At 33.3% G+C, this 12,639-nt stretch overlaps 1 protein-coding gene across 2 annotated transcripts in view; it reads left to right on the top strand.

Moving 5' to 3' along the window:
- The first annotated feature begins 5,249 nt into the window (after nucleotides 1–5,249).
- The window catches only part of LOC106459730 (transcription factor COE3-like), a 121,559-nt gene continuing 114,169 nt past the window's right edge, over nucleotides 5,250–12,639 (top strand). Inside the window, exons 1-2 of one of the 2 annotated variants that reach the window (XM_022386268.1) lie at nucleotides 5,250–6,232; nucleotides 10,233–10,386. In XM_022386268.1, the coding sequence (XP_022241976.1) occupies nucleotides 6,093–6,232; nucleotides 10,233–10,386 (294 nt within the window). In that variant the 5' untranslated portion in view covers nucleotides 5,250–6,092. The remainder of the gene's footprint in view (nucleotides 6,233–10,232; nucleotides 10,387–12,639) is intronic. The other variant, XM_022386269.1, reaches the window with a different exon arrangement.

Below are 12,639 nucleotides of genomic sequence, written 5' to 3'. Positions count from 1 at the left end.
AGTTTCAATATACTCTTAATGTGTACCCGCTTTAGAAAAGGGCTTAGTCTTACTTAATGTACTATATATTTCATAAGTGATTAAGTTTACACTGTGCAATGTTCTTTATTTTGATTGCTTTCCATGTACGGTAATAATGTCATTACTTAAAGCTACTTAGAAACTGTTTTTATTCGTTCGTCTTATTATCGTACGTGTGCATGCCTTTTTTTTAGTTCATACAAAAACTTTAGAATTAGCCTGATTACATACGCGTAATATTTGATTATTTTATCACTTTAAGACAAAAAACATTGGACTAGATAACTTATTTAATAGCTAACTTGAAAAAAAAAACGTATTTTAAAATGCTGTCAAAAGACTAACAACATGCTAAAATAATTTCTCTGTAGTTTTTATGGGAATATATGACTTCGTCTTTAACTAATTCTTATTATTGTGTACAAAACTATTTCTAGGCGTAATATTTTGTTGCGTTCTTCCATAAATATCATATATATTATCGCATACGTTAACATTTTCACGCAGGCTGAATATAGAAATTAAATATTTTGGGTTCCGTAAAATGTTTTTACTTAACTTTGTTTTATTTCTGTTACATTTTCACAGCAAAACTCGATTTTCTTTTTTTCTTTTTTTTGTAAAGATATCGTTAAGTTTTCTTCACTAGCCTTATCAGTCTTGTTGCCAAAAATATAGCCTTCTCAAACGTGTTTTAAAATGCTGTCAAATAACTAACAATATGCTAAAATAATTTCTCTGTAGTTTTTATGGGAATATATGACTTCGCCTTTAACTAATTCTTATTATTGTGTACAATATTGTGTACATATAGATTTGTGATTGGTTGCTTATGTCATAATATTAGTTGCTAAGACGAACATGAGAGCCTATGAGGATCCCTCATAAGTTAATTTTTGAATAACTTTCTTCAATGGCAGAACGTTAAAATATATGTTGCACTCTAGATTTATCCAGATTTATTTCTTACAGAACTTCGACATGAGACGTTTTTTTTTGTAGAATAGTCTTATTTTCATTTATATCTTACATTCACTTATGCATTGTCTATTGCGTAATAAATTCACATGACATTCACTTCCAATAACCCCTTTTTTCCTGGCATAATTTTCATTAAGAAACTTAATAGTTTTTCGAGACTGTAATGTTGATTCTTTTTTTTTTTTTTTGTATGGATGATGTCTCAAAATCGTTGCTTGCTGCCTGTTGCATGACGGAAGTTAACCACACGAGACATGACAAACATGTGGTCAAATGGTACTGTGGTGATTCCAGTATTTTCAGCCATTTGTTCCAAGAAACTTCCATTGATTTCGAGTGTGACTAGAAGCTTGTGAATTTTTTTGTAAGCCTTCTTCAACTTGAAATAATTGTATCTGATATTGTTAACAGTGTCAGAAGATGTACCCCACTTCATAAAAAATTATTTCATGTTGAAAGGTTCTCTTACGTAACACATCTCTCACTTTGCGGCTGAGCGTGTTGATCCTGATTGGCTTGGAGTATATTTTTAGAGCCTGTTATTGTCCTAAATCTTCTCTATACCAATATCCTTCCTCTGAAAAAATGTGGCATACCAATAGCCATAAACCAATCCTGGAGGCATGATTTCATCGAATGGTCATGAATTTGCCTTCAGTTACACACACATACACTTATAGGTGCTAACCACATCGCCCATACCACCATGGCTCATATCTGAGGCGATATTCAAATCGTTCTTATCAATAAGACTAAACTTGTAGTGGCTTAGCTTATGAATCTCATCCAAAAACATGCGAATACCCATTTTTTTTTTAAATGTTTTTGTTATGAATAATTTTCCAACAGAAGGAACATATAATAATAACCTTTCTAGGAAATGATATATATATAAGAAAAATCTTCCTGAAAATATTAAAATAATAATAATAACTTCCCCCTGAACGGCAATTTATACTAAAACTAAAGAATTAAAATAGCTTACACCAGAAAAATGGCATCCTTGGAAAAAAGATTTCCCAGAATGATGGTAAAATAATATTTTTCTTAAGAATGAAGGTATAAAAATATTCTTCCTAAAAATGAAAGAATAAGAATAACCTTCTCCAGAAAAATAAATAAATTTCTCCAGAATGAAATGGTTATAATAATCAACTTAAAAAAGAAGAAATACTAAAAACTTTCCCTGGAAAAATAGAAAAAGAACAACTTTCTTAAGAATGAAAGAATAATTTTCATAAAATTGAAGATATGAATTTTATTTTTCTCTGAATAAAATAAGAACAACCTTCTCTAGAATAAGATAATAGTATAAGAATGAATGGAAATAATATATATTCTGCATGATAACAGAATAAGAAAACTTTTGAAAGAATTAAGTGATAAAAATATTCCTAGAAATGGAAAAATATAAATTAGCATGACAAAAAGAGAAGAATAAATAAAAATTTTCTTTAAGATAGTAACAACAACCTTTTACAGAAAGAAAGTATAAATATAGTCTTTCTAAGGATGAACGTTTAACAATAGTTTTCATGGCAATGAAGGTATAAAAATAAATATCGTAAAAATGAAGAAAGAAAAAATTCCTCCTGAAGAATGTAGATATGAAATAATGACCTTGTCAAACGAAAGTTTTAACTTGTTAAAAGTTGAGCTATACATACCTCCTCTCAGGGTCCGACATGGCCAAGTGGTTAGGTCACTCGACTCGCAATCTGAGGATGGCACGTTCGAATCACCCTCACATCCAAATATGCTTGCTCTTTCAGCCGTAGGGGCGTTATAACGTGACCGTCAATCCCACTATTCGTTGGTAAAATAGTAGCCCAAGAGTTGGCGGTGGGAGGTGTTGACTAGCTGCTTTCCCTTTAGTTATGTATTTAATTTTTAAAATTATAATATAAGCATGTAAATGTTTTCTTATAATGCACGTTACATTTAAAACTAACATTGTTATTATGTACTAACTAGTTGGAGTACCCGTCCGTTGGACGGGTGAAGTAAAAACTTATGCGAATATTATAATTTTAAAAATTAGATGCATGACTAAAGGGAAAACAGCTAGTCAACACCTCCCACCGCCAACTCTTGGGCTACTATTTTACCAACGAATAGTGGGATTGAACGTCACATTATAACTCCCTCACGGCTGAAAAGACGATTATGTTCGATGGCAGGGAATTGAACCCGTGATTCGAGCGCCCTAACCACCAGGCCATACCAGACCCGAGTTATTTAGAATAAATATTGCTGAAATATTTTCGAAATAGTATAATAGATTGCATTATACACATTATTTTTGATGAGGTCGACAATTAATTCATTTATTTACATAGTGGAGAATTTTAGCACCAACCAAAGTACTGGTTCTCCTTCTTCCAGTTGTGGCGTTCCGTCGCAACATGTTTGTCAGTGCGCAGGCCAAAGAGCGTTGCACCGTACCTAATTCCAAATCACCGATCACATGAAGGCGACGAACGACAGTAATCACTTTTACTTTATACATTGTTATTATTAGCTATTGTGTATTACTATACTTATTTATATTATTAACGCCACGTAATCAATGTATATAAAATTATCTTAGTATTATTTCTACTCTTATTTTAAGACTGGGGAGTTTGACACAGACTTTAGCATAGGCTCTCCTTCCTCCTATAACAGGCTCTCCTTCCTCCTATAACAGGCTTTCTTCCTCCTATAACAGGCTCTCCTTCCTCCTATAACAGGCTTTTCTTCCTCCTATAACAGGCTCTTCTTCCTGCTATAACAGGCTCTCCTTCCTCCTATAACAGGCTCTCCTTCCTCCTATAACAGGCTCTACTTTCCCCTACAACAGGCTCTTCTTCCTCCTATAACAGGCTTTTCTTTCTCCTATAACAGGCTTTTGTTCTTCCTATAACAGGATCTCCTTCCTCCTATAATCTCCTCAAGATTATTTTAACTTATAATACCCAATTCAATTTGATTTGAATAGCATCTGTTCTCCCCACATACTTTCGCGCTCGCTTTATTTCTATCCTTCCACCATCTTTCCTTCAGTCTTCCACTTGACTAGTGTAATCTCTGTGTCATCTTTTCCAACTCTTTCAGTCTACGTACAATTTCATTGATGAAACAACTTTAAACAAATAAAATTCAATATTCCTTTCAATTTTTACGGCTAAAAATATTGTTAACAGCGGGGGTATCCAATTGTGAAAGAATGTGTTCTAATCTTTATAAGTAAGAACGCAAGAAAAGTATATTTAATTATCTATGTTCATTACCAGATCGAGTTTTATTTCTATTTTTGAGCTAAATAAGTTATTTCCTCTGATCAGAAGTTAATATTAATAAGTAAAATATTACCATATACAGGCAAACATATACTAAATCTTAAAAAAAATGTATAATTTTACGTAGAATTTATCCATAAGTAGTTTCAAACCTGAAGTGTCCCCGGTGAGTCAGCGGTAAACTTATAGAGTTACACGGCTAACATTCAGGGTTCGATTCCCTGCGGTGGGCGGATAACTCATTGTGTAGCTTTGCTCTAATAAATCAACGTGAAAATAGAATACATACTTTTTTCAGGCAAAAAAGGCAGAATTCCTTACTTGAATGTTTAAGGTAGTATATTAATTTGAATATTTTAGATGTAATTCTAAGTACACAGGTTCGACCACTAGGCGGTTAGAAACACGCGTAAAGTAGCATGCAAGGTTAGTGACGATTAATGAGTCTAGTTATGTGATCACGCGCTCAGCGAATATGTTGTAGTCGTTCTTTACAGTATGTTTGGGATTCTCGCTAGAGGACGTGATGAGAAGAGCTTACTTTTAAAAGAAATGTATTGATTAACAAACTTAAACATAGCTGAACGAGATGCATTTTGTAATAAAACTATATACGTTAATATAGAAAAGTAGTTTTCGTTAAACCACATACAGTTAAACACATATAATAATGTTTGAACTATTCTATTAGTTTAATATCGTGAACAATGTACCCATGAATGTCAGAAAAAATTACAGTGTTTCTTACATGCTTCTGTTAATAATGTTGTTTTTAATATATGAAAAAGAAAAGCTTGTTGTTTACATTTTTGATCATCAACACTGTTTTGTCAAAAAATAATTTTGTTAAAGAGTTAAAGTTAGTCCATAAAAGAGGATTTCACGTTCTCAATTGATTACTCAAGCATGGTATCTGTGGAAGTACGCTTCGCGCATCAACGCTGCAACTACGTTCATCTGGCACTTGGCGGATGGATGTAATTTATGATAATATAATGATAATCAAAATATTTTAGGATATCCCACGCTTCAAGTTTCCTTGTATTTGATTGGGTCCTTAAAAATGTTCTCGTCTCTCATTGGTTGGTTTGCTTACTAGAAGGCGGGTTAAATGTCCATCACCTGTTGGCGCTTCTACCAACCGCTCCCACGAGGCGTCATCCTTGGGGAGGTGCCTGTTACTCGACCTAGTGAGTGAGCACAAAAGACGACCTCGGTAGGTTTCTCTGCTTCAAATCACCATTTACGGAACCCTGTGTGAATCTCGGCTTCATACTGGAGCTCGTGAAGGACACGGACCGCGTGGCGCACAACTTAGAAAATCGTGAAGCAGACTGCCTCTTATACCGGAATCAGAATTCTTTGAAAAACAGCAGGAAAGAAAGTGCTTTGGGCGATATCGCGAGGGGAATTCAACACAAGCCGTCGGGAGTCGATTAAAAGCCGTTGTAGCCAGAGGCTTGAGCCAGCATTAGTCTACACCCCTGACAGTTGATGCGAGAGCACGTGGAGAAGCTAATCTTTCTAGTAGCAAGCGAGTGTGCTTCTGTCCCCGAGCAGCGGTTTGAGACCTAAATCACGATCCCAAAACGGGAGGTGGCATCACAGCCATAGCCAGGAGACCTAAAGCCCAGACAGTCAAATCTAAAGAAACACGAACAGAGGAAAATCTAGAACACGTTTTCACAGACACTTCCTGATAATCTAATCAAAAGAGAAAAACCCTCTTTCTCTCAAGTTCGTTAGGCTAAGGGGTGCAAGGTGCATTCGGAAGACATCTTGGCGAAGACCGTGCGACCCACGTGGCCGATGTTCGGGCTGCAGGAGGGAGGGCTGCAGCCCCGAGGTCCTATGGCCACGCTAAAAGAAGAGCCCCTGGGTACGGGTCAGCTGGGAACAGTCCGAAGCGGTTGGATGCAGCCTGCCATGATCGACCAGACAACGGGCAGGTGAGCACTAATAGCCTTCTTCGACTTTTTCGTAGAGCTTTAAAGTAGAGACTGTAGTTTTGTCTTATTCTAATTTACCTAATCAATCCAGTGTTTGGGAACCGAAGCTTATTTTAAATATTATTAGCTTCTCGTCAGCAAAATCTGATACGATCAGATATATAGGGGTGACAGGTTTAGACGTAAACATTATAGGTCTACTCTCAGTATGTTTTTTTTTAAGTCTTATAACCTTATACCAGCCTAGAACTGATTATCTTTTGTTGCTTTGATGACAGTTAACGAGGATAATTATAATCGTATATACTAAGCATGTAATCGTATAAAAGTAATTTTTAAATTCTGTTATACATGTATATGTTCCTCAGATATCTGGTCATTATATTACAGTTCTATATTTCAAGGTTTTGAGCATAGTCGATATTTCATTACTAAACTATAAAGCATTCCAAATACTTTCTAAAAGTATTGAGCTCAAAATAAGTGTTTGCTTTATGCCATATCCGACTCTATAAATCATTAAAGCTATAAAGACAGAAATTTGAATATATCTCATAAAAAGAATAAAAGTTGGAATAACGTTGAACGAAGACTTATCTATTTATTTATGTAAATACATCTTGTTACGATAAGCAACACATGCTTTACATACAAGTGATTGGTATCACTTTGTACTTATATGTTAGTGCATCTGTTTCACACTGTTTAAAGTCTCAATAATACCTATCTATGTTTATGATTTGTGTTCTTGCGTACGTCAAGTTAGGCTTAGCTCTTTAGTACACAAGAAAAACCAGTGTCATACATAAACGCTTATTTTTTCATCTCTTACATATTTTTCAGTAACAATAACTGAAGTTGAAACTTATTTGCCCTTTTAGGCCATTATTTATGGATTTCTATAACTCAGAGATATGTGGTTATTTTTTGTCAGTTTTAACCAAGAAGTCAGCAACATCTATAAGGCAAACATGGGATTATAACTTCAGTTCATTTCTTTTCATTGAGTCATAAATTTCAAAGTTGTTGCATTACAAATCTAGAATAAAAAACAAAATTATATTTAAAGTTGACGTGTCGTTGAATAGCAATATTTATGACAAAACACGGGATTATATCTGACAATATTTAAAAAACATAAATTTATTTTTAATTATTTTTTTATCCGTAATAGAAAATTTTTTAAGCACAAAATTATTATCTGTCAGCTCTCTTACCTTTGTGTCTTTAATTGAGTTTTAGAAATGTATGTATACATATTTACAATACACAATACAGTGTATACAAAATGTTGTTTTTAACTTATTTGACGAGTTTTGTAGTACGACAAATTAATGACTAGAAAGAAGGAAAATTGCGTATTTATCTATTTACAGATCATACTAAATTTTCGATTTAAAAATATAAGTTTGTCGGTGAAGTGTATTAAGAGATATGAATTAGCATGTTTGTTCATATTGTGGAGAAACGTCTGCATAACAACTAAATTAAGCTAGTTGGCCTATAAGCATTTCGCTAGGTATATTTACACGTAGAAAGACAATAGTAGTTTTATACGTGATGATTTAATTATCTGTTTTTCTTTCTTCTCGACAATGTGAACAATCATAATTTTTTCTGCCTTTCACAAAATGCAAGTGATTGTTTTAAAGGATGAATGGCACAGCTTTAGAGACTCGTATGTATAGACATACCATAGATTTGTGTTATAAACTAAAACTGAAGTTGTGGACAGAGAGATATATTTATTTATATATATATTGTGCCACCGTTCCAGGTCGAGTCACTAAGAACTGAATTATACAGTAAATGTTCAAACTAAAATAACAGATTAAAGTGGTTATTCTACTGATTTTAGTAAAACTACAAGTAATTAAATAAACATAACCTACGTTTGCTAACAGTGCTGTTTGGATCTGTAACTGTCGAAAGTGGCACACTACAACTTCTTAAACTTAAGTTGGGTCTGCAAGTTATGTGGCACAGCGGTATGTCTGCGGACTTACAACGCTAGAAACCGGGTTTCGATACCCGTGGTGGGCAGAGCACAGATAGCCCATTGTGTAGTTTTGTGCTTAATTCAAAAAAAAAAAGCGTTATCATAATAATTTTCAAATATCTGTATTTTTGAGGTAATAGTAAACAAGTTAATAATAATACAAACACACTAATTGCCATACAGGTGAAAATTACTGCCTAGCAGCACCCCAGGGATTTTTTTGTCTTGAAAACAAATGGCATTATCGAAAGGAATACGTTCTGTTTATATTTACATGAAGCCTAGAATTCGCTGAATAGCGATAATATCGGTAAGAAAAGTTCTCAGTATACAATTCTGAATATCTACAGTCGTTCATATTGATGACGGCCTTAATGAGAGCAGGTCTTTATATATATATATATATGTTTCTCACTATAAGTTGATGAATTATGAACGTAAGCAATCTTTGTGTGAGTGTGTGCAATTTGCTCTGACAAAGTGAGTTTTTCTTTGAGTTTAACTTTAACGCTTTGTTTATATCCGTTGTTTATGTCTCGAGCAATATTTCACTGTCAGGAAGTTTTATGTTGTTCAGATTCGGGGACATGAAAAAATGTTAAAAGGAAGCTTAATAGACAAAACTGGAGTTTTCTGGAGTTCTGCGAAAGGTTAACTTTAATTAATGAAGAGAGCAGTTTATCAACATAAACAATAAAAATCTGCCTTTTTACATATTGAAAAAATTCCTTGTCTAAAAATACGTCTCTTTAAGTTTGATTTTGTTTTATTTGGCGATCATGAGGACGAAGAGAATTATAATTCTTTCTCGGTTTGAGAAATAACTTTCTTTATCATTTATGGTGGATTCAGTGATAAAAATATGTTCACGTCATTTTCATTAATGCAAGTAACTTGTTTTACAGACCTAACACAATTAAATTATTAATGTAAATAACTTGTTTTACAGACCTAACATAATTAAATCATTAATGTAAATAACTTGTTTTACAGACCTAACACGATTAAATTATTAATGTAAATAACTTGTTTTACAGACCTAACACAATTAATTTATTAATGTAAATAACTTGTTTTACAGACCTAACACAATTAAATTCATTCGAACGAATATTGTTTCTGCTACACGATATTTTAAAATTGAAAATAAGAACAACTTTAACATGCATAATAAAAAACTTGACTTCGCCAACAGCTAACATGAGAAACAAGTAGTTTTTTATTCATCTTCGACTATTCGATTCACTTTAAGTGTTAAGTTCTTTTAAAATTATTATTTCATGCATGTGTTGTAAGTTAATTCTTCACTAAACAGAAATGAAGGATTACCTGGTGATAACAACTTCATAAATAAATATTGATTTCTTATGTATAACATTCATACTACCCTTAAGGTTTACAATGTGTGAAACCCTTTCCATATAAAATTACCCGTTTGTGTTTTATTTTTGATGATGACGATACTGAAACATGTAGAATCTTTTAATGTTAACTGTTAGCCAAATAAAGTTTTTATGTGCATTTTAAATGTTGTTATTGCTTTATTTTGAAACCTTTAACACAAAATACCTATATTGAATTTTCAATATACATGATATTTGTGTTGTTTGAAAATTAGGCAATATACATTGAGTTTAAACAATGGTGAATTTAATTTTTATCTTTTTTAACTTAGTTTTATCTCGTTACTGACAATATATTTTACTCACCGGTTGGTGATATAACAAAGGCTCTGGTTTTTATGTCGTAGCGTGAGTTAGGATAAGGTGCAATGCTTGTTTTACATTTTTTCTTTCAGTTTTGAATTTTAATGAAAAAAATGCTTTCTTTTATTTTTAGTTGTGATTTGTTTACTTTAATTTTATCTGTGCAATAACATCAGTTATGGACACACCTCAGATATTGTAATCTTCTGGTGCTAGTTGTGCGTGTACGAGATGAACAGAGTGAAAGAAAAAATTAGGTTTACCCCACCCTCTGAAATACAACTTTTGTTTTTAGTGTCGGCTTAGGACGGGCTCACTTCGAAAAACAACCTCCGTCCAACTTAAGAAAGAGCAACTTCTTTCATTTCGTGGTAGCCCTCTATGACAAGGCTGGTCAACCGGTGGAAGTGGAGAGGTCATGTTTTGTCGGGTTCGTGGAGAAAGATCAGGTGAGGAATATTATCTTCTTAGACACGTTTTTGAAATTATTAACAGATTAATAATGTGGAGTCATTTATTGTTAAAACAAGGCCGGGTATAAGTAGTATACCAGTGATTAATTATTACAATGGGCACATCTTAATGTTTCAACAGCCAGATCAATTGAAAAAAGGGAAGCGATAGGACTTTCTAAAGACAGTTCAGTGTACTGTTGAGTTTGACATCCTCTTGGTGGATTCCGATAGTAAATGGTATAGAAGAAGTATTCAACGTATACATTATTTATATATCAATCAATTGTTCACTCTATTTACCCCGTCTGTCTCTTGTTGTTTATCCCATCTATCTAATCATCCTGTATATAAAACACTAAATGTGTAGGATGGGCTGTTGCGTTCCATTCTTTGTCTCAACTTGAGCCAGCTGATCTGGTGGACGGTGAAAGAGTATATCCTGTCAAGTACAGCTTACACGCTAGCTGTCACACCCGTATTGATTTTTCCATTTTCTCTATAGACATGTATACCAACACGTACAATCCTTTACAGTACCGGATGTTATATCAAACTTGACGTAATCATTTCCGTCATGGAGGAAGGAAGTTATTCATTGTGCGCACATTAGTCAATAAAGTTAATTTCACTGTTTGTTTTTATAACGTTTTGTGTGTCTATATATCCCCTTACGTACCTGTCTATCTGTATGTCTTTCCAATAAATATTTTCATTAATTCTAAAAATTTGAACATTTACTTATGGTACTATATTAAAAACACGAGTTGACATTACTGTTTCGAAATATTCATGTGACCAGTTAAATCTGTTGTGACGTTAACCACACCCTTGGTCAAGAAAATGGTACCCGGTAGTAGAACATAAAAGTATATATGTATAAGTATTATTCTTAACTATGTTCTTTTGAAAGCACAACGAAGGAACTTATACTACATTTCCTCCAAGCTAATGATTGTATAAAAGTTACGACGAACAGTGGAAGAATGATGTATAGAGTTGCCAAACTCTCAATGGAAAACAAATTCAGCATTTGCAAAGATCGTGATTCATTTGATAAGAGGAGAGAGTTATTTATGTGAAGACATACAGTCACAAATGGGAACAGTTAAAAGCCTGAAAGACCGATAATTTTGTAAATTACATTGATTGTATAGCTTGGGGAGATACTCTGCAGTATGATTCTCAGACGCTTTCCTTCCCTAGGGATTCTGAAGGCACAGTCAGCCTCATGGACAACTCGGGGTGAAATCCCTGGTATCAGTAGTAATTGGTTAATATTTTGCTTAAATAGACGAATAAGCATAATCATAATATTTTCTAGACGATATATGATTGACAGTATATTTAAGTTATCAGGAAAACGATTTTTTTAGATAAATAAAGATTTAATAAACGGAAAGAAATATTTTTAACTTCAACAGCGAAAACTGAAGAACACTGGCCATAGATGACGAAAACAAGATATTTTCATGACAAACTATTAACTTTGTTATTGCTAGTTTAAATTTTTTGCCTTTTCCACTTTCTGAAACATCATTTTAAAGCTTCAACAGAGTATTATTTCCCATAATCTATAATAATAAAAGAACCTGTCTGTGTGAGCACCATAGCTCCAAGAGGAAGGACCATAGAGACCTGAAACTTTGCACGCATACTAAGGGGATTCCGAGGGTGTGCACCTCGTATTATTTTTTAGATATGATCAAAAAAGTTTGGCCAATGTTTCACCCTATAGCTCTTGAGCCCCATAATTCTTCTTCCTGAACGTCTATAGAAAAGTACCATATTTTGTTCTAATTCTCCCTCACTGAATAAACAGTATATGAAGGTTTCCTGTTAAAACTCTTTTTCAACACATGCATGGGAAAAAAATACAAAGCTAAGAATTAAAAAAAAGTTTAATTGAGCTAACAACGGGGAGAAAAATATGAATCAGAGAATGTTGGAGAATTCGGAGAATGAAAATAATTCAAATAATATAAAAACACAGGATGAAAAAATAAATCTGAGAAGCTAAATTAAAAGTATTTGATTTTAAAAAAAGATTAATTGAATTAAGTTCGGGAAATAGCAACAGACAAATCAATTAAAGAATTGGCTCATTGGGGTAGATATAGAAGTGATTAAGATAAAGAAAACGCTTGACTGGTACATTGAGTCTTCTGTGAATCATGAGGGGGACCTTAGAATCCCACAGCAGAGCGTGGGTATTTTATGATAATGTTTGTTTTGTTTATTTGTTTTTGT

This window comes from Limulus polyphemus, unplaced genomic scaffold (genome assembly GCF_000517525.1).
Source record: "Limulus polyphemus unplaced genomic scaffold, Limulus_polyphemus-2.1.2 Scaffold654, whole genome shotgun sequence".
Classification (NCBI taxonomy): Eukaryota; Metazoa; Arthropoda; class Merostomata; order Xiphosura; family Limulidae; genus Limulus; species Limulus polyphemus.
Note: the sequence above shows the minus strand (reverse complement) of the source record. Positions and strands in the feature narration are given on the sequence as shown.